This window comes from Parasteatoda tepidariorum, chromosome 2 (assembly GCF_043381705.1).
Source record: "Parasteatoda tepidariorum isolate YZ-2023 chromosome 2, CAS_Ptep_4.0, whole genome shotgun sequence".
NCBI classification, from domain to species: domain Eukaryota; kingdom Metazoa; phylum Arthropoda; class Arachnida; order Araneae; family Theridiidae; genus Parasteatoda; species Parasteatoda tepidariorum.
The window spans coordinates 58,038,725-58,063,122 of NC_092205.1; the positions used below are offsets into that span (position 1 = coordinate 58,038,725).

General features: G+C 29.3%; 1 protein-coding gene across 1 annotated transcript in view; it reads left to right on the plus strand.

Moving 5' to 3' along the window:
• LOC107446482 (uncharacterized) overlaps nt 1-24,398 on the plus strand; it is an 85,461-nt gene that overhangs the window by 24,797 nt on the left and 36,266 nt on the right. The window contains exons 2-6 of the mRNA XM_071177633.1: nt 15,284-15,635; nt 17,191-17,319; nt 18,522-18,643; nt 20,703-20,996; nt 22,921-23,169. Of these exons, the coding sequence (XP_071033734.1) occupies nt 15,290-15,635; nt 17,191-17,319; nt 18,522-18,643; nt 20,703-20,996; nt 22,921-23,169 (1,140 nt within the window). The 5' untranslated portion in view covers nt 15,284-15,289. The remainder of the gene's footprint in view (nt 1-15,283; nt 15,636-17,190; nt 17,320-18,521; nt 18,644-20,702; nt 20,997-22,920; nt 23,170-24,398) is intronic.

Sequence of the window (24,398 nt, forward strand, 5' to 3'; positions counted from 1 at the left end):
TATATACCTTTCTTTTAAACTCGAAATTTCTTAACGATGTTTTTCAAAAACATGGTCCATGCCATAAAATTAACAAGATCATTTCTAGCGGAACTAAACGTTGAAACTATTCATTCCAACTTAACGATTAAAATCTTCTATTCCAAGTACTTCCCACGCTTTGATGCTGATTCAAATTAATGGATCCATTAAACGGTTTTACCTCATTTTCAATATAAATTACACAAAAAGAAGTTCAATTAATCGATTGAAAAATTCAATTTTCGCACTCTCAAGATGATCTTATTGCATCGAAAATCATAACATCCTGTAATAGTTTTGTTAATGAGATATCTTCACTCTTTCAAACTGGGTCGCCATTTTTTTCCATTGTGTTTCGGTAGCGCGTGAAACGGGATTATGCGGTCTAGAACACAGCGCTAAATTTCATTTCGGCGTTCCTTTTTATTTGGGAGGGAGAGTACAAATTTCGTCTTGAGGTTCTTAATAGGTTTTGGTTCTTAAAGAGGCGTGAGGAATTTAGAATTTTTGACGCAGAATAAATTATGTATGAACAAGGAAATACATTGTTTAAATAAAAGCACTGGATTATAATGAAAAAGTAAGTGCAATATTTTCGTATTTATATAAAAAAGGAAAATTATAAATGAAATTATTTTAAATAACATAAATGATTATTTACTTATTATTAATTACTGTGAGTCGTTATTTATTTATCAATTAATAGTATTTTATAGATCGTAAATTATATATTTTGTATTTAAAATAAATAATTTGTTAAAGTAAATTAATTATAATTCTTTATTACTAATTATTGCATAAATTACTATACATTATTTCTCTAATACTAATTATTATTATTATAAGAAGTGAGTGGAATATTGTCATATTTATATAAAATAATAATAAATTATGAATGAAATTATTTAAATTATAATTTACTATTTAAAAATAATTTGTTAAATTAAATTATTAAAATTATGTATAATTAATTGTTGCATAATTAACTATACATTATTTGTTTTATATTATTATTTTAATTAATAATAAATAACTATTAACGATGTTACTAAATGAATAATAATTAAAAATTTGAGACTTTCAACATTTTTTAAAACATAATAGATGATATTTAGATTACTTTTAAGACATTTTTTTTCAAGGTTATATCAAATTTAAGTACCAAGACGAAATTCTGTTGTTATTTTTAGGTAGATTTAGTTTTTTTATATATTTAAACATAAAATTTTCAAATAAACAGTTCTATTACTTTGTCTAATAGTAATTATTATTATTATGAAAAATGAATGTGATATTCTTATATTTATATAAAATAATAATAAATTATAAATTAAATTATTTAAATTATAATTTATTTAAAAAATAATTTGTTACATTAATTATAATTATTTACAATTATTGCATAAATTACTATACATTATTTGTTTTATAATTATTATTATTTTAATGATTAATATTTTATTTAGTAATAAATTACTATTAACGATGTTGTTAAATGAATAATAATGAAAAATTTCAAGACTTCCGACATTATTTTTGAACATAATATGATATTTAGATTACTTTTAAGGCATTTATTTTCAAAGATAACATATCAAATTTAAGTACTGAAACAAAATTCTGTTATTCATTTTAGATAGATTTTGCTTAATTCCATATTTAAAATTAAAATTTTTAAATGATCAGTTTTATTACTCGCATAGCACAGCGAGTTAAAATTATTAGCAAAATCGTTTAATTTTTATTAGTTTTATTTTTGTCAAATTAAATCATATTAAATCAAATCAAATTTTCAGATCATATTTTTTCAGATCAATTTTTTTAGATCAAATTTAAGTACCGAGGCAAAATTCTGTTATTCATTTTACATAGTTTTCATTTAGTTCTGTAAATGAAATGTAAACTTTTAACTACTCAGTTTTATGACTTGCTTTGCACGAATTAAAATTACTCGTAAAAGCATCTAATTTTTATTACTTTTATTTTTATAGTAATATATTTAAAAACTGCATTAGTAGACTCAGCTTTTCAGATCATATTTTGTCACAGTTGCAGCTTGGGAGATTTTCCAACGAATCTTTCTGTCAGATTTTCTTATCACCGTTTATTAGCTGTCTTAAAATCTGTAATTAAGTTTACCTTTGCCTGTGCATATTAAACTTTGGAAAAAATTTCGACAGCCAAAAGCAGTTCAAATAGAGCTAAATAAATTTTTCCAAAATGTTCAGTTAAATTTTTTCTACTTCCCTGCACTACGAGTCAGTGCCGGATTAAGCGTACGCTGGGCCCTAGGCCATTCAAATTTTTGGGCCCTTAGATTAAATTTTTTTTCTTATATAATTTCGCATATTTTTTATTTATATAATAATACTTATAAATAACTAATATAGGTAATAAATATAAGATTAAGTAAAAAAATTATTGTATTTTAATAATATATACACCGAAGAGCCATTACATTATGACCACCCTGCTAATAACATGTAGGGCCCCCTTCAGCCCTCAAAACTGCTAGCACCCGCCGTGGCATTGATTCCACAAGGTGCTGATAGGTAGTCTGAGGTATCTGGTACCAAGCGCTCACCAGCTGGTCCTGTAATTCCCTCACATTGCGAGGGGGTAGCATGGCAGCACGAATTTGGTTTTCCAAGTAGGACCACAAATGTTCTATTGGGTCAAGTGAATTTGGGGGCCAAGACATGACTTGAAAGTCACTGGAATGTTCCTCGAACCAATCCATGACGATTCGACCCTTATGACATGGTGCGCATTATCCTTTTGGTAAACACCATCCCCCACAGGAAAAAACTGTTGCCATGAATGGGTGAACCTGGTCTGCAACTATGTTTAAGTAGCTTACAGACGTCAGGGATTGTTCTATGAGGATTATGGGTCCTAATGTGCTCCATGAAAACATTGTTCCTGGGCGAGAAACCATGAAAACCTGGGCGAGCCCATTGTTATAGATGGAGGGTGGTCATATAATGTAATGGCTCCTCGGTGTATTTCAAGTAGATTTTTTTTTAAATCATTGTTTTTCTTAATTTTTTTAAAATTTATTTTCAAAAAATCCATTTTAAGGGGGCCCCTAATCATTGGGGGCCCCACGCCATGGCTTAGTCTGGCCTAATAGGTAATCCAACACTGCTACGAGTAGTAGCAAATTTTGCTTTCCGTTAAAAACTTCTGTTTTGCAATGAGAGCAAAGAAAACTGAGCAGGAATCATCTGGGTCGAGCAGCAAAGCGAGCAGGAGGCAACTCTATTGCGCATTCTAAGTAAGCCAATAAAAAACGGTGCTATAAACTAAATTTAACACAAAGCAATTCATTAATGAATCTTGGCGTCATGAGACTCTTGTTTATACTTGAACAAAGGAAATTTCCCGAAATCGCTATTATGTCAAATTATGATCTGAAAAACTCAATAAGATCATGATGATTGAGTTTTTCTGATTATATTTTGACATAATTACGATTGAGTTCTTATGCAGTTTCTCTTTATGTTACCATAAAAAAACTAACCTTAATAACAGGTAATTTTGATTCATTGTGCTATGCGAGTAATAAAGCAAAATTTTTAATTTGAAATTAATATTAAAATTTTGTCTTAACATCTGAATTTTACGTTATCCTAGAGATAATGTCTTAAAACCAACCTTAATATCTTGTATTATGCTCAAAAATAATGTGCTAGATAATTCCTTTGACAAGCTTCTTTAACAGTAATTTATTATTTATTAAAGTAATAATTATTAAACAAATAATTATTAGTTTCATTAATAATGAAGTAAATATAAATTATCTGAGGATCGTAGAAGGCAAATAATTTTGATGTTTATTAAAATAGCATAGAAATTTTAAAACAGAAGATTTTGCAACTCGAACACAGATAACTTCCCGTTAAAAAGAATGTAAAAGTTGACAGTTCTGTTTTTGATGATACATCTTGGTTTTTTAAATTTTGAAAACAAACTTTATGCAAATTTTTTCGTCAATTGAATCTTAGTTGACTTTCTAATTTAAACAGAATAACACACACAAAACTGAAAAGAGGAAAAAATTGAAATACAAATTAAAATTTTAAAATCTGAGTTTTTTAAGTAAGCAAAAGATCATGCATAAAACGTTGACAATAAAACGCATCACGTTTGCAATATACAGTGCGCAAAATAAAAAACGGATCTTCTTGAATAACTTTTGATCTAATGATTCTCCATAATGTTTGATCTAATGATTCTTCACGTTTTAGGACTCAATTTTAATGGTTCAAAAGGATAATCTCAAATATGTTAATAGTGCAGACTATAAAGTTTCAATATCAGACACAAAAACGCACTTTCTCTGAATAGACATACTTCTTTTCGACGGATTCGGATTTCTGATCCCCAAAATATGTAGGGTAGCAGCAATCAGGGAAATATGGTTCCAATGGTCAGGAGCTCTATTTAAGAACTTTTACTATATATAACACCACAAAATCTCAGGAACTTTTTAAGCTATAAGTTTTTGCACGCAAATATGAAATTCACTTTTCCAAAGATAATTCCCTGCAAAATATTAATCACTTTTAATAAATAATTTTTTAAAATTACTTTTTTAATAATAAAGAAATTTTTAAATTGTAAGGCAGATAATTTTTTGCTTCATTTTAAAGAAAGCAATTTCAAATGGCAGAATGCGAAATTTGAGCGAAATCGGTCAAATAGTTCCTGAGAAATATAATTTTGAAAACGTTGCACTATTAAAATTTGGTTTCTCAGGAACTATTCATCCGATTATACTCAAATTTTGCTTTTTGCTATTTAAAAATGAATTCTTTACAACGTAAAAAATTTTTATACCTTCCAAAAGTTTTACGATTATTATTAAATAAAATAATAAAAAGTAATAAATATTTAATAAAAGTTGCACTTTGCATGCAATTATCTTTGGATAAATGGATCTTATAGTTGTGTGCGAAAATATTTTAATTCGCTTAAAAAAAAATCTCGGGATATGGTGAAATACGCAAAAGTACAAGAAAAATTAACATCAAGGGGTCCAAACTTTGGACAGCTCTTCTGGTCAAATTACTGGGACCATATTACCTAGATTTGGGCCTTTCGCCATATTTTGGGAGTCGAAATTCCAAATCCGTCGAAAATAGGTGTTTTTTTAAATTTTTTTTAATTTTATTTAATTTTTTTTTTGAGAAAGAACACTTATGTGTCTAATTTCGTAACTTGAAATATGGTCCGTAATTAAGCAGCATATTAGAGGTCACCCCTTTAAACCTTTATGATTGCACACTTAGAGCATGAAGATTAAAAGATTAGATTAAAAGTTATTCAAGGTGGTCTGTGTTTTTTTATTTTACGCTATGTATTTCCATCAACACCAACTATTTTCCACCCCAACAATTTTTTTACAATGTGCATTACAAAAATAAAATTACTTTTCCATTTAAGCCCACTTGAAAGACGTGATCTTTAATTTTTTTTTGTTTTATTATTGTTGAGCTCTCTTATGCCCTTTATTTTCATTAAAATGTATTCACCTTTTGAATCAATTGTATAAAAAAATTCCTTCTGCATAATTAAAATATTTTATTTCATCCCGCATCCTGAAATATATTACTTTCTTCCTCAAGACGCGAAGGTCAATAAACTTCACTAATAAGAACTTAAAGGGTTAAAAAAAAAATAAAGATTACTACTTCTTAAAGACGAGAAAACAGTTTTGGACAAATGATATCGAACTTGAACTTTCCGTTAGAATCTGAAATAACAATATTGCCAGATTCGCGAGTATCTTATTACTTATCGTCATGGTTCGATGAATGAAAATATTTTCTCACAGCTTTTTATGCATGAATTGTACTATAATGATATATGAGGTGTTGCTATTATGAATGTCTTGGTAGGAAATAAGCGTAACTATGATAATATTTATGAAAAAAATGCTGAAAATATGAGGAAGAGATTTTTTTTGCGATGTTATTTATCTTCCAATCTATCCGCCATTTTTCTTTATTTGTTCTGTTTTAGTTCAGTGAAAGTTTAATTATCTTTCCAAAAACTTCAAGGTGAATGGAAAATGTGATAAAAAATAAAGCAGAAAAATGTGTAAATTAAAAATCGTAAAATCTGTAAGTATTTAATTGAATAAATGAAAGTTTTCCATTTCTGTCATTTTCCATGAAAACGGTACGAAATATTGGAATAAAACTATTTTATTCGCAATACTCTTAAATATAAAAGGAATAAGCAAAATAAATAAATAAATCCAGTTTTGAAATATTTTTCTCTTTGTTTTTATGTGAATTTTTTTCTCGATTAAAATGAGATGAACCAAATTATTGGTTGCACTCTAATCTACAATTAATCTTTTGGGATAAAATTAATTGCAGATTATTGTCATTCGTCTTTGTTGAATTCAAGTAAAAAAAAACAAAAAACAAAAAAAAACAAGTAAAACATTCTTTAAAAACTGAATATTATTTAAATAGTTAGTATTATTAAAATATTATGCATTAAATTGTTAAAATAGATATGTATTCTAATAAAATATATATTATACATAATAAAATATATATTAAATTATTGAAATGTTATAAATATTATTTTTATTTGAATCTATAAAATATATATCAGATCATTATGTTTACACATCGTTTTACATCAATTTTGTATACATTTTGTACAATTTAAAATCTAATTGAACGTAATTTTCTTAGAAAATATTAACCAGAAGTGTGTCAACACTTAAACAATGACGAACAATCGCTCTAATCATGCGATTTCTTATTGAGAAATATTGCAGTATCTTATTGATTGAATGTTACACGACTCACGACTGCAAAGCTTCAAAGAATATAAAATTACAGATTGCGATCTCGTCATCTAAAAGTTGCATTATTATTGAGAAATTTACTTTTAAAATACTAATCATTTGAAATGTTAATAACATATTCGTGACTTAGCGAAATAACTCTTTTTTAAAACACTATTTCGCATTAGCACAACTATTTTTTCGGGAGTTAAATGTGAGGTCATAGTATCTCTTAAGCGTCTCGTAAGTAATAATTAGAGTTAATTTTTTTTACGATAACCAAGAGAAGACTCGATATTGTTGATTTTTTTACTGACTGATAAAATATAACACTCGTAATTTAGTTTCTTTTCAATAGTGTAAAACCATTCCACTTTTTTCAATACCTAATTTTTTTTCAATAATCTACAGTATTGTAAAACCATTGAGCATATTAAGTCATATGGGGGAGATAGGGTGAAACCGGCTATCTCGATTTTGGCGTCAATTAGTTCTGATTTCTAGCGTTCCTACTGGCCAAGAAGGACCGTTGTTGATTAATTCTCGTCGTCTGTATAGGTATGTGTAGATTGTAGATTAATTCTCGACGCCTGTGTATTCAGGGGATAAAGTGTTCGCATTCCAATGAGGTGAACAGGGTTCGAATCCCAACGATGGCTGGTCGATACGAATTCCGCATCCAGCTTGCACTGACCACAGTGCTAACAAGAAATATCCTCCGTATTTGACGGATCATGGATTAGAGCTCCTTGCTGTCAGGCTAACCGTGAGAGGATTTCGTGGTCTTCTTCTCCATGTAACGCAGTTCCATTAAAAAGTCCCCCACGAAGGCAAATTTATCCCTATACTTGATCCAGGAGCTCCCTTGTTTTCTGCATTAGGTTCAAAATTACAAGGGTACGGAGATGAACATTAGTAGTCGTAAACCCAAAAATTGGGTCGGCTGTTCAACGACTGTAATGAAATAAAATAAGATAAGTTTGTTTTACTATGTCAAATCTCTAGTATTCTTTTCCACGAACTCTCTTGTTTGTAAGCTATCCTTATTTTTTGGTTTTTACAGTTATAAAAATTATTTTTAGTCCAGATTATGATATGTTTACTAAAGATTCATACTCTAACAAACAATGAGAATTTAGTTCAATAGTAGTTTTCTGCTTCGATAATCTCTGCCCGCGAGGTAAAACTTACTCCTGTACCCCAATCTTGATTTTTGTCTCCGCTGAGCCCACGAAAGCTGCAGTGCAGCAGAGGAGGAAGATAACTACATCCAAGGCTAAACAAAGATATCCTGAATAAAGTTTCAATCGTAATAACAGTAAGGCTATAACACAATGATCAAGGCATTGAGGTTTCATTGTAAAAGACTAAGGTTTGATTTCCGGTAGCCCATCCAGCTTCAGATTAATGGTAATGGATATCAGTTTGTCAAGAAAGTAAAGGCAACAGGTGCGCAATGCTGCCTCATTGCCAATATATTGCTGTTTATAACGAAATTGACTTTCATCTCCATGGCAACCTGTCTCACAAGGGGTTGTTGCAGGAATGCTTTACTTTTTTTTAAGTAAGATATTAATATAGGCTTATATAGATATTAATTCGTAATTATTATTATTTGAAGCTAATATACATGGTTTCTACTGTGGGGATAAAAGCACTATGTGATTTTAATGATATTTAAGACTGCAAAAAATTATAAGAACTCATGTTGAATTGTCATGCATGTCCTTATTTTTAACTTCTTTGTATGTAAAATTAATGCAGTCAGATCCTGTTTTAAGGAATCTTTATTTAACAAATTTTGCTATTTAAAACTTTTTTTCTTTTCCTCCTATTAAACTGAAGGTAAAAACTCTTATCATTTATAAAAAGCAGAATTATTTCAAAAGACGAAATTTCTTTTTTTTATCTTTTAGTTTATGATCGAAAAATATTTCGTTGCTTTTCAAATTAATACTGTATATATCTTTTCCGAATTTGCTTATTTAAACTATTCTTGTGCAGGAATCAACAGTGAAACTCACAATAACACTTTTATTTTTCTGATATTTTACACTGTTTATAAATTCTGTAATCTTCCTAAATAAATCAATTACATATTGTCTTTTTTAAATTTTTGTTCCCTATATTATGAATAACCCCAATTTAACGACTGAAATGTCTGATCTTAAAAAATTCGTAAAATCAGGGTACGACTAAATTTGGCTTTATGGATTTCATATGATAGGGTGTCATAAATCTGATTTCAATGGTAATTTAGGAAATATAAAGCAATTAATGTGTAAGTTAAGTCATAAATAATAACACATAAAACTTCATAATATTTCTAAATATGTGCTAATTGGCAAGATTTTGTTTCATTTGAAATAATTAACTGGTTCCGAACTATAAATACTTAAAAATATTTTAAATTTTTAACACTTATTGTGAAAGATTAAAATATTTCCCGAACTAAAAAAAGTGTAACTAAGTTTATTTTAGATTCTTTGATTTCAAAAATCCTTTCTTATGGCGCTAATTTATTTTACTTACAAGAAAAAAAAATTAAAATCAATTTACTAAATAAATTGAACATTTTAATAAGGAAATCTTTTATTTCATAGATAAATTAAGGATAATAATTAAATTAACGTGCTACTTCTTTGCTATTTTCAGCATCAAAATACTGTTATAAATAACCGAAGTAATATTTTTAAAAGAAAGAATAACGAATGCTCTTTGATGAACGTATTTCCCGTAATCTTCCAAACAAAATTACATATTTAATTAATATCTTCTTAAAAACGAGTTATTTTAGTCTTTAAGTAGGAAAGGTAAATCAAGAGGAAAAGTTCTTGACTTTTATCCCAGTCCGTTTGACACACTTCTTGAGCTTGAACTTTAGATTGTGTCCTCATTTACCTCTTTTTTTTTCTTCTTTTCTTCTTCTTTCTTAAATGAAGTCCGAAATGATAAGTCATGATTGTCTTGAACTTTGAAAGCTACGGGATTGACTCTAATTAAAATTGATGACTAAAAATGTAAATTGATTAAATAACTGGATGGATTATTTTGGATTTACCTATATTTGGTTTATTTAATAGGGTTCAAGATAGGCCCTTAGATTGGCACAAGATGTGCTTAGAAACTAACTTCTTCGTAAAGTATTTGAGAGTTTAGGTTGGATGTAGAATTTAGAGGCACAAAAGTTTTTGTGACATAGCGCTTTATATAACACTCGTGAATGCGATAATGCTTGATATCTACATGGTGAAAATATTCTGGTAAAATTACCTTACTGTAAGGTAAAGACATTTCTGGTAATAAAACTAAAATACGCGTTATTTAAACTATTCATATGGTAACGGTTTCTGTTCATTAGGTAGCGAATTTTCGAAAAATTATGGTTTGCACAATTATAGTTCTTATTACTACACATTTAGTAAAAATTACGAAACTGTAATGTAAATTTAACCAATAAATGGTTTTTATGCCATGCTTTAACGTATAATGAAAAAAATTTACCACATTTAGCAAATTTTATCACATATTATAAAGCCATATTTTAATGTTTTAAGCGCTTCGGTAAAAATTACCTAGTTTTTTTGCTGTTTCCCTAGAGCCAGATATACGATAAATTTTACTACATTTTGGTAGTTTTAACCCTAATTTTTTTTTTTTTTTTTTGCGTGTAACACTCATTGATTGAAAACGTTCTTTTTCAGATAGAGTAGCACATTACTCTAGAGCTTTAACGGTTTTTGATATTTCTGCTAATTGAATATGCAAATAAGCGTCAATATAAAATACACTATATATCTTTCTCATTTTTCTACTTCATCTCTCTAGTTTCTAATAATGTATGACGTATGATCAGCCGGGACTGAATTTTTGGTGCTTACATGTTATGGAATAAAAAAGTTTTCTGCTTTTATGTTAAATTTTAATAAGGCGTCATCTACACGATTATTTTGGAGCGGTGGTACAGGATATTCAAACCCTTACTTTTATGACTATTCTACTTCTGGAAACTTTTTATTGATTGGGCATGTAATTGAATTATTTAACTACTAAAAACTACTTTATTGAAATTATTCTGTTTTCTTTTTACATCTTTCAAACATCATTCATAAAATATTGGAATGAATAATTACTGATAAGTGCAAGGGGCCAACGCTCCTTTGAACTTTGAAGACTAGAAACTCAACTATTTCTTAAAAAAAAATATTTTAACGATTTCTACGAACAAGGCATTTGTGTTCACCATAATGCATGGATTATATTTACATCTATAATTTGATTAGAAATCGTGAATTTACAATATCTTAAAACTTGAGTGTTATCCAGCACTTTAAAATATATTATTTTCTGAGAATAAAGCCCTGCCATTTTTTTCATGAAGGTACTTCAGCTTTAATAAATACTGCTAATAGGGGGACCGGAAAGCAATGCCGTTTCGGTGCATGAAATATTCCATAGTCTTAAAAACCAATTCATTTTTTACGATTCATTTCGATTCATTTTTGGTCCGGCATTGAGAGGTTGTTGCTAACGAATGTTTGAATATATTAGTGATTAAAAATAAAAACTTGATAACAAATATGAAATGCACTGAAACGATATTACCTTAATACAAAAGGCCAACGCACCCTTGAACGTTGAAGACTAGTAACTAAATTATTTCTTTCCCGAAATTCATCTTGGATAAACAAGGCATTCGTGTTCGCCATAATTTATTGATAATACTAATATCTGCATTTTGCTTCGAAAATTTGAAATTACTATATTTTAAAACTTTAGTGGCAGTTTAAAATATAATTTTTTCCCTCCAAGAACAAACACTGTCACTTTTTCCACGAAAGTACTTTTAAAATCGCTACTAAATGTTACGTTTTCGCAATGGCCTGAAATGTGTTAGGAAATTTTCTAATGCATTGTTTTAGCTTTTCGTATCCGGATGCAGTAATTGTATTGTAATAACGTCCCAGTCTTACATAATTTTTTTTATCGGCAATCTGAGATACTTTCGCCGATAGTTCAACCATTATCGGTGAAAGTCGTTTCCATTTTGGCCTTGGTACTGTAAACACAATGTATGATATAACCAAAAGCGTGTAGAACTTTTAATTATCTAATAATTGGTATTGTTTGTCTTGGAAAGCATTATTTTAAATAGTTGTAAGAAATGTTCTGACTTTTTTGTCGCTTAAGTAGTTACATTTCCATTAGGCATTCGTTTTTTTTTATCGTAAGTTCATCTGTAATTGAATCCAGGGTAACGCCATTGTTTGAGTAACGCGATAACAATATGAGCTTAATGCCATTTTAGGTTATCCAAATAATGTAGCTACCTAGTTTTTATATTATATTAAGGAGTTTCTTTTTTTTATGCTTGTTTAAAATCTATTATCCGTTTATTTGTTTCAAGAATTAGGAGATTCTAGACCTCCCTTGCTTCGCTTACCCAATTCTCATGTTCGAGTCGTATTAATTTTGGTTTATAACTGTATTTAAATGTGCTAGTTGAAGGTATTGAAACAAATAAAAATTTAAATATTACTAGATAAAAGCACAACATTTTTTTCTTTTGATCTTATAAGGCAGTGGTAATGTTTTTTGAAAAAATAATTATTCTTAAAGAGACACTTTTTTGAAGAAAAAATTTTTTAATGATTATGCTATGACACATTGTTTAGTAAACATAGAATTAAACATCTAAACATTTAGTTTCAACTATTTTTTCTTTGTTAAATTAAGCAGTTTATTTTTAAAGTTGTCCCTTTTATTGTCAAATAATATGTGTAGACATGTTTCAATAAAATTTTAGTGTTGTATTTTTAGGGATCTTTTAGAAGTTAGTAAAAGTGAATGTTCATCAAACAAAATTATTAGACAAGGAAACAAAATAATGACTCCAAAAATAATGAGCCTATAAAATAAATGTATGAAACTGGAAAATAAAATGATAAGCATAAAAAACAAAAAGCTGTGCCCAGAAAGCTAAATTATATCCAGAGAAAAAAATTATTAGTTAAGGACCATTATCATCTGTCAAATAAAAGACAAACAAACAAATTGATGAGTATAGTAAGCAAAAATAATGATTAGACAAGAAGACAAAAAATTGAAACTACTAAAGGAATGTTTTTCAAAGCGATGCTTTATCAGCAATAAATTTTCTTATCATTATCAAAAAAAAAATCCTTTCAATAAATTTAAAAAAATATTTATTTTATTAAAATTTACAAAAATCAGTGAATAAAAAAATGAATTTAATTTGCACTGGTTTCAAAGCTAAAAACTATTTATAAAGTTATTAAATTCAGTGTGTATACCACTAAATAACCATGGACAAACTTCTCATTATTCTTGTAACAGTTAATAACAGTTGAATTTTTGTGAAGAAAAAAGAAATGGAATGGCAATAACCTTTCCAAAAATCCCTAAACTTACTCAGCCAATTAATAGGAATAGGAGCTGTACAATTTTCAGAACAATGCTGTCATAGCCGACGGCCAACTATAAAAGAAAATAAAAAAGACCTATCGAGAAACAAAACATTTTCCTTGTATTATTGGATGTAAACATACAAACTTTTTCTTTAGTTCGAATTTGTATTTCACGGAGCGTATCTGATTTAAAAATAATCTTAAAGTTCAGGGAGATTAACAACCAAAATGGCGAATCATCTGGAACGTTTCTGTGTCTGATGGCTATTAGAGGAAAGGGTTCATTTGTTCCTTGCTTCGAAGACAAAAATTAAAAGTGATCAATACTCTTTTTTTTTATAACGTTGTTTTAAGTTTCGGTTTCCGTGTTTGGATAAAACAGACAGATATAAATGACAAGAGGGATAAAATTATATTTTTTTCTTCTAAAGCAATATTTCCTTGAGAACATAAGAATAGGAAGAAAGCATTTTAGAACGAGATAGATTAGCTGCTGGTGTTATTGTCGTTTCTTAGCTTAAAATATAAGTAAATCGGAAGTATTTTGTAACCGAAGAAGCATTAAACAATAATTTGGTTTTATTAATAAGAAATCACTCACTTGGGTAACACATCCACTTGTAGTAAAAGGAAAAAGAAACTAAAACGAGATGTTTTTATTGTTAGGCACTATTACTAATATTTTTTTATACTAAAAACATCAAATACTCGTTAAAAATATAAAGTGAATTAAAAAATGTAGAAAAATTTCGAAATCAACTAAAAAAATATTAAAACTATCTAAGTCGGCTAAAAATATTAAAAAAAGATCAGGTAATTTTAGGAAAATATTAAAATATATTATAAATTAAAGTATAAAAAAATTCTCGCAGTAATCTGAAAATAATTTTTTTTTAAAATTGTCTGAAAAAGACTTATAAAATGATTCTAAAAAATATCTTTTCTTCATGTGTTGAGACTTAAAACTATTTTTAATATTTTTATACAACATATTTAATGTAGGCAACGATGATTCTTTAAAAATATAGACAACGATGAATCTTTAAAAGTGCGAGATCAATCAAATCCTATTATCTGAGAAACGATATAAGTGTATAGATAAAGAGTACCCATTGAAATGTTTATACACCTCCTTAACTGCCAAGCGTTTGAATATATAGTTATAAAATTGGTGTCTTGGTGTAGTAAAGAGGTTATGCACAAGATGAGACCGCTAACGACACCACTAGGTGAAAAACTGTGGAACGTTCTATCTCGAAATCGGTACTAAATAGAGGGGAAAAGTACATTTAAAATCTATAAAGTCTCATTGATTAATTACTTAAAGATGTTTTGTGGACAATAACACGGAGAACAAAATATTTAAAAATAGACTTTATTTCTTTGAAATATCTCATTCTAAGGTGTAACGAAACTATTTATTAAGTTCAAAATAAGAAAAATGCTTTTCTCTCATAATATAAAAGGGTGAATAGCTTTTAATCTATTAATAAAGATCAAAATAAAGATGGCTACTTATCTTAACACGTTGAATGCCATGGGGGGTCACCGGCGACCGGCACTGAGTTTGTTCGTAGCTCCAGGGGGTTCACCGGCAACGAGCGAAGCCAAGGTTATTAGAAGCACATAATTCGAGTAAATTTTTAATGCTTCGAATTTCTTTAATATTATTATGGTTACTAAAATCGTTTGAAGAATTTAATGCAACACATACTGAGAAAATCATTTTGGCTAGATGGGTAAGTCATGTAAAATTAGCGTGGCATTCAACGCGGTAATCAATTGAATCCTGAATTTTGCGATTTATGAATTCGCAGAAAAAGAATTTTTCTGTCTTCTTACTCAAATGAGTAAGGTAGCTAAGAAAGGCTAAATTATTGAAATGCACTTTTAAATAAATTTTCCATTGGTTCTTTTGGTTGAAATAGGTGTGCACAAAATCGTGTTTAAAACTACGTTTAATTGAAAAAAGATGAATTTTTAAATTTTTGAATTATTCAGAACATATTTTCTTCTCTTTCAGGAATAAATGCCGGACATACATTCCAAGACAACCATCAGTTATGTACTCGGCATTGTATATTTATTCGCTGCTGCAATATCCCCAACTGTATCTCAAGACTTTTCTTTAGAAACTTGTGGTGCGACAGTACATCATGTGAACGTTGAAAAAGGGGCTGATGTGACCATTGGGGCGATACTACCCATTCACCAGCAGGGTGAGGGTGTTTACGGGTGTGGTAATCCGACACACGATGGTGTCCAAGTGTTTGAGGCCATGAGATGGGCAGTGGATGTCCTCAACAGGAAAAGTGGACTGATCTCTGACTCTGGAGGAAGTGGTGGCGGATCTCTCATTCCTGGTGTTAAAATAGGTAAAACTTGAAATATCATTTTTTCGAATTGAATTTCTAAATTTTTGTATTTACTTTAGTTGAGAAGAAAGAAAAACTGGAGAGCTAGAAGCCTGATGATACTTATCCTTCAGATGCTTGAGTTCGTTCACCTTAAATATCTCCCAAACATACATAGGTCTCTTCAGAATGTTCTTAAGTTCCAAGTTAACTCAGTTAATCAGATGTATCTCTTGCTTCACTACACTTGGTACAAACTGGAAATGTCTGAGGGTTTTTAAATATTCAGCAGGCAGTCGAGTTAAAGCAATTTAATCCCTCCTGTCAGCTTTAAAACTAATTAAGGAACCAGGACTCCCACTAAGATACCATGGATGTGGTGATAGTTATTTCCAAGAGGTGCTTATAAAAGCCTTCTTGATTATAATTTATAGCTAAAGGTACGTCAGAGGTTTCGCGTTAATCGGATTCATGGAAGTGCAATCTTTCGTTAGGTCATCTGAATATTGTTATATTTTAAATCCACATAAATGCATTGTAGATGAAGCACAGAAGAACCATTAATATGATAAGCCACATTTAATACATTATTAACAGAGCCTTTTTTGTGTTTAAAAGTACCACCATTTCCATGTAGACAATATAATATTTCGGTACATTGTTCTGTTTGTGATTGTAATATTTCTGTACATTGCTATTCGAGAAACTAGAAAATTTCATATCTGGAAATAACACTGAGGTACAGTTTGGTTATAATGTCAAATTTGAAAAAATTGTGGCCTTTCATTATATTTCCTCAAGCATTTAAACTTATATTAAAAAAATTATGCTAATAAGGCTGGGAAACGTTTTCCCATACGTAATGGAAGTTAGAAAGCGTATACCACTTTCTTTTTTACTGTTTTACAGAAATTTATATATTGCATGCATAAAGCTATATATGTTGAAATTGTAATTGTTTTTTCTATTAACTTTATCGGTAAAATCACTTTGCAATTTATCCTCCCTGTATGTATCAGTTTTTAATTTCAAAGCCTTCAGGGCTAGATTTTTATTTTATAGGGCGCAGGTTTTAAAAATTACGTGTTTCCCAGTGATCCAGATTTAAGAATACTCAGCGGCACCCTTGTCATAGTACAAAACCTTAATTTTGAAAAAAGAAATCTATAATAATGAAAGAATTGTGTGCGTCTTCCTCTAGATCTTATTACCACTTATGCTAGAGTCTTAAAATTTAGACCAGCAGGTTCAAAACTTGTTGGAGGTTTAGCTTTATTGCGTTGGATCCCAGTACCCAGATCTCAATCTTATTGAACATTTGCGGGATGAATTTAAAAGAAATATCTGCCATCTATATCCACAATCAACCAGAGTCTCCGAATATTGGAATGTGTCACAAAAGACATATGAACATCTAGTCTATTGGAAATAAAGGCCACTAGAAATAAAGGCTTTATTAAAAGAAAAAAAGGTACCCAAACGAGGCATTTAAGAATGGTCATAATGAATTGGCTACTCAATGTACTAATATTGCAGAAATTCCCGTTTTAAACATTTCTTTTTATTTTATTTTCAGGATTGAAGGTCTATGATAGTTGTGGTCATAATGCAATGGCTGTTGAACACTTAACATCTTTATTTCCTGTTCTTCGTTCTGGACCTAAAACATGCGATTCTTTCGCTAAAAATTCATCTCTAACTATTGGTAAGTTGTGCAATTTATTAAGTGTAATTCATTCTAAAATCGTTTTTAATTTGTCGTGTCTTGAATATTTCGATGAAATACAAGGTCATTCTTACTTTATGTACAAAAATTTGAAAACTAATAATGTAAATTACGAACATTTTTGGCATCCATAATTTGCTTAGAATATAGAATATGTTCATTTTGGAAAATTATTTCATTCATTTTGTAGGAAAATATGTATTTTGAAAAATGGAGGATTTTATAAAGTTAATTTAAATATATCACGGAGTTTTTGAAAATTTAGAGAAACATTATTTTCTCTTAGCTTTGATTCAACGCTAGCGTTTCCAGGTGTTAATAAAGTTCGTTATAGTATTTGTCTAATAAATTTCGATGAAATAACTTTCATGAGGCCTCATAAAAAATATGTCAACGTATTTAATGCAAAAAAGTTAACATTGGCTGCAAATATTTACTAGAATCAAACACAAGTAGCCAAAATGTTGTTTTTAATATAATTATTATAATATGGTTTTACATACAATCATTATTATATATTTGACTTCCTAAATAATGGTTAGTAAACTGCTTAACTCATTAAAAACTTAAGTTTTTATCTGTAACACTGACCAAAAAAAGAAAGAAAAAAAAGAAAAAAAATTGCATTGAGAAACTTCCTTTGCATTTCAATTAAATTTAATTAAAATGCATTTAAGTAAATGCATATATTTATTATTTCCTAATTTCATTTGGTACTCAGCAAAAATTTGTGAATCTGTATTTTCCTTGTTGTTTTACCAAGCCATTAATGTTGTAGTTTTTTTAATTTCTATTGGCCATTAAATGTTCTAACAATGTATCTTGTTTTAACATTGTAAATGACTAACTTAGATGAAGCTTTTTCTTAGAAACTGAATCGAATTTAAAAATACTTTTTTGCTTTATATCTTATTAATCTTTTGACATTTAACGTATCTTATTATGCATGTTTTTATTGGAAAACATTTCAAATTTAAATATCAAAAGTTAAATTTTCCAGTTCCAAAACTATTGTTTAAATATTCTCGAATAAGATTCAAAAAAGTTTTTAAGTTTTAAATTGATTCAGTAGTTTTTGAGAAAAGGTAAAACATAGTTGGTTTTCTTGGAATGGATTTCTCTCAGAAATCTCTGATCCTTTATTTCCTGATTAACTAATTAGTAATAATTTCTGTTTACAGGTGTGGTCGATATGAGTGATTCAAGTAATCAACCACAAGTATCAGAATCTTTAAGGGATTACCTCATTCCAAGCATAGAATTGTCTTTGACAACGTTGATTCCACCAGAGAGAATGGCACAAGTAAGTGCGCGTTAACACTTGATGAACAATACACATTCAATTCATGACACTCTATCAAGAAAAGTTGCTATTCTCCTGAAATTAAATTTATAAAACGTTAAAGAAGATATTTGAAAAAACAAACAAACAAACAATATTTTGCCGTCAAAATGTTTCACTATAATTGTAATACTAAAGTAAATATTTAAAAAAATAAGTAAACAAAACCAAATGTTGACCAGTAAGTAATGAAAAATACAGGAATTTATAAGACTCTCACTTAAACTGATTTTTTTCATTAGAAAATTGGAGTCGCTTTTCACTGAAAATTGATATTTTCCACATTAAATTTAACCGATTTCCACTTGAAGAATATTAAAAAAACAATTTATTTGCTTCAAATCATCACAGATGAGTCGCGATGGCTCAGGGGATAGAGCGTTCGCCTTCCAATGAGGTGAACCGGGTTCGAATCCCAGTGAAGGCTGTTCTATACAAATCTGTATTCGCCTTGCACCGACCACAGTACTGACGTGAAATATCCTCAGGGGTAGACGGATCATGGGTTGAGTTCCTTTCAGTGAGGTTAACTGTGGGGGGTTCTCGTGGTCTTCCTCTCCATGTAACGCAAATGCGGGTTATTTCTATCAAAAAATCCTCCACGAAGGCAAATGTCTCTCAATATTTGATCCAGGAGTTCCCTTGTCTTCTGAATTGGATTCAAAATTACAAGGCTACGGAGTTGAACATTAGTAGTCGTAAACCCAAAAATTGGCTCGTCTGTTCAAAGACGGTTATAAAATTATAAAACAAAATAAAATCACCACAGACAAAACAGAATATGAGCTCAGATTATTCACACAAATCAAATTTGCAGCACTAAGTTTTTAAATTATATTTTATATCACACCAACTGACAGCATAAAATTTATATCGAGAATTACCAAAACAAATTTAATATCGCAACATCTATAAATAATTAATTTAAAAAACCAAGTTTTAAATTTAAATTTAATAGTAACAAGTATAAAGCATAAAATTTGCAGTACAGAGTACTCTATTTCTGGTTCAATATACAAAAATGGTGCCCTGTTTAACATAATTAAAAAATTTCCTAATTATAAAAATTATTATGCGTTATAAATTATTACATTATCTAATTATAATACAGTTACTTATATAACAAGCTTTTGGATGCGTTTAAAAATTGTTTTCCATAAAACTTAAATTTTTGCTCAATTTATTCAAATACTGTATTGGAAAAAGTTTGAGAAACCAGAATTAAAAACCAGTAAAAATGATACCAGGATCAGTATAACCATACTGGAAATTAAAATTCCGGTATGAAATCATACCAGAAACTTTAAAGCTTGGTATGACACTATACTAGAAATTTTAAAACCAATATGGACTGCCATACTGGAAATTTCGATACTAGATTTAAAATATACTGGATGATTTGAAACCAGTATAAAATCGTACTGGAAAATTAAATACCACTTTTCAAGTATGCTAGAGATTTTGAAACTAGTTGGCATCCATACTGGAACTTTTGAAGCAGTTTTAAAATATACTAGAGAGCATTTAAGCAGTATTTTTACTCAAATTCTTAATAAGTATGTAGTCTTAGGCAATCAAACAGGTTTTGATGTCTTCAAACTTGCTTTCCTCGTTAGTAATTCATCGCTATTTTATAAAGTTTTTGTTTTTTTCTTCTTGATTATATTTTAATTTTCGATAATTAATTTCTTAGACTTTGATAAGGATTCACAGCATATATATTAAGGACGATGATATCATGCACTTTCAATTAAAAAAATACATACTTGAAATTATTGGAATCATTTTATAATTTTGGAGCAAAGAAAGCTATTGAGTAAGATTTTTACTCATTTTAATTACTTTAAAATCTGCTTAAAGTTAGGCATTTAAGCATATATTCTAACGGTGTATTTTCTCGTAACTTTTATTCTTTATTCACGTAACAGATATCAACACCAATTATGCATACTGTATAAAAATTGCTATTACTCAAAATTCGTACACTTAAAAAATATTAAAAGTATGTCTGATATTTTAGGTCCTTCTCTCCGCCTCTAACGATCTCCATTGGTCCAATATTGTCATCCTGCACGAAGACGAAGAATACAGCATAAGTGTGACGAAGCACCTGACTCAAAGTGCCGCAACCAATAGAGCTATCTGCATAAGCAGCATCTACTCATTGCCGAAAGTGGATAGCAGCTATAAGACAAATAAGCGTGATTTGAGGCCATTTCGAAAAGTGTTTCGAGCAGCAACGTCTGGATTAGCAGAGGGATCGGCCGTGATTGTGATCATGAAAAGAGAGGAAACAGCCACTAGATTTTTGCAGGTGACAACTGTTGATAAAATATTTTTAATTAAGTTACAGGATTTACGTACGGAATTTTGCTGATAATGGACAACTAGTCAAATTTTCTTTTTGTGACGTAGCTAAGGTTACTGTTACCTGATCTTAAATTGATCCTCATTAAAAAAAGGCCTTATCTTTGTTTTGAATATAGGCAAAAACCGGTGAAGCCTATAAAGTTTTATACGGTTAATAATTTTACAAAACTATATAAATTAATATCTCTTATTTTTTCTTGATAGGCAAAAAATCTCGCACTATATACATTTCATTTCAGAGATAATGATGAATATTTAATTTTTTTAACATGCTATATAAGCATTTGCTTTGATGTTCCAAAACTGACATACGATATGAAGAACTGTAAAAAAAAAGAAATGAAAGAATGGTTTGCATCTTTTTGTTTCAGAAACCGAAGATTTTTTCTTATATGCTTCAAAAATAAGTTTAAAATATAAGTTACAAAGATTGTCAACAGATATCACTGTTGACTTGCCAAAAAACCTTAAAGCAGTTTTTTCCTGCACAAGTCCGATTCTGACATTGTCAGATCATCCCAACAAAAATATTTTAATGGGCCTCTGTTAATTTTGTTTTCAGACTGAAGGACTTCGTTACAGCAAGGAGTAATTATTTTAAAAACATTTTGTAGTTTTTTCTGCTAAGAGTCACCTTTGGTGACGAAATTAATTTTCTACTTAAGGAATTTTGAAATTTAGCGAGGATTAATTATCTGGTTTCCTAAAGAACTCAGCAAAACGTACATTTCTATCTTCTTTCATTGTTATTTATATCGTCTGTTATTATTTGGAACACCTGGTTAATAAATTCAGATAAAATTTGCATTTATCTTAATATATATGCTATACTTATTTTTCGATAAATTCTACATATTTTCAAGTAAAATAGGAAAAAACTGCAAAATTTTCCATCATTTCGCTTAGCGAAAAATATGCATACTAATCTGCAGTATGCTTTCCCACTTTTATTTATCAGACTTACATATATAACACTGTTCTATTTCGCTTCATTGCGTATTATTCGTGTTTGGTATAGTGAAGCCAATTCCGCTTCTTATGTCATAGACTTAGTCTTTAAATACTCTGCTAACTTAGAGAAAAAAGAGCTTGCTCTGTCAAAGTTTTTAAAAATTTTCCATGCATTATTTTACAATAATTAAAATTATAACTGGGTCTAAATAGTTCATTGCTAATATTTTTTTTTTGAAATTGTCATTGTCATAAACTGAAAAATGTTAAAAAAATAAACGCGTTTTTTGTTGAATTTCCCAATGTTTAAAGGGGTAAAGAGATGATGGAAATCTGAAACATTTAAAAATAAAAAGGAGTTAATATCCAATACAAAGAAAGTGTTAGTTGGCCAACTTTCAACAAAATCACTTTAACTTCTTTATCAATGTAAAAAATGTGGTGAAGTGTTTGCGTGACAGTATAGTGATAAGTTACACTTATTTTTAAAGGTAGCATTTTTACACCAAACTCTTACTTTGCGAAGAGGTATTTTACAAGTATCCATAATTTCTTCCAGATTACAGAATAATGCACAGAAACATTTTATAGCCTACATGAAAAATGGTTGTGATTTTCACCAAAAATGATTTTTAAAATACACTCTCCTGAGCAATTTAAAAATGTGGCTTATGATTATATTGCCCCAAGCTTATTTATGCAAATACATTATAAGCTGTCAAATATCTATGTATAAATGAAAGACTTTAATACTAACCATCTCAAAATTTCACTTCATTGTCATACTTTCGTCACCTATTTACTTCATCCTTTATAATGTGTTCTCTAATTCAGTCAGAATCGATATCTAATGTTCTATCTCTAATGTTATCTCTAATTGAATCAAAAGATCTTATTGCGTATGACTTTTGTTTCAGGTTTTAGCAGAGTTTCCAGAACTGATCCATGAAATTCAGTGGCTGTTTTCTTGGATACCACCTTCAACGCCCATGACTGCAATCAATCGGCATTTGTCGCCGAACAGCAACGTTTATTCGGTTGCTCCGTATCCCGATAAAATAAAGCAATTCGAGGATTACTGGTCTGGATTGAGGCGGTCCACATCTCTGTCAAACATTGAGGACAAATGGTTTCTTGAATATTTCATGGCCCAAAAAGGTTGCAAGGTACGAACAGACAAATATACGTCTTGGTCTTTACGTCAATGAACACATAAGCTTTGCGAACCGATTTTATTGATATTATGCGGTTTTTGTAATTTATAGTATTAATATGCAAAACTTATGATCGTATTGAGTAAATGCAAACGTTCGAGCTTTACGCGAAATCTAATGAAACACTTAAAAAAATATTAAATAGTTTTTTGTAACTGTCTCTCAACAATGTTTTGTAAGTTTTTGATTTTCTTTTTTTAATGAAAATTTGGTGTTTTTTCTCTCTTTACCTATTAGATTAGTTTTCATTTCTTCCCTATGAATTTTTTGCCTTTTGTATTTTTGAAAATTTAAATAGTCATTGTTGGGTGAACATGAAGAATTTTACCTTTTGACGTTCTAAATTTTTTGACTGGTGACAAGAAGTGATGTGGATCGCTCCTATCACCTGAACACGCATATTAACACCTTATTTATTTTTATTCCATTTATCTAAGCCACAAATTTTAGCGATCACCTTATATGTGAATGTCAAAACTTTAAAGTATTTTAAGATCGAGTTTAAGCAGTATAAACTCAAACCTTGCTGTTCCGTTGCAGATACGAATTCTGTATTTTGCAAGACAGTTTGCTTCTGTATTTTTGTTGCTGTTTAAACACTCTAATATGATTTACTAAATTAACTGATGTTTGTAGTATTGCTAAACACTATTCTATAATTGTTATTTTATAAACACGTTATTATTTTTTACGCGTTATTTTAAATGTATTTGATTACCATATTTTTTTAACAACTACAATAGATTTTTTTTTAAAATTCTTAATATCATGATGCCATAAAGTAAGCTAATTCTGTAATTATTTTGTTTATTTTCAACATTACTGATTAGTTCATTACCATAGCAACAAAATGACTTCAGCCCTCAATGGACCAATATTCACGAATCTTGGCTCAATAAGGGTTCAAAGGGCCGATATTGGTCCTATACAGAATTGTCAGATTCACCTGATATTTTATATTAATTTTCAGCCAATATAGGCTCTATATTGGCCCCATAAAGGCCGATATTGGGCCTATATAGGATCAGTATTATAAAGTTTTGACATCCCAATAATGGTCAACAGGTGCATGTTCATGTAGGACCCATATTGAGCCGATTTTGAGCCAAACTAGAGTCAAAATTAAATTGTTGCTAGAGTAATTTAAACCAACACCGAAATCTAAGAATAGAAATTTAAGA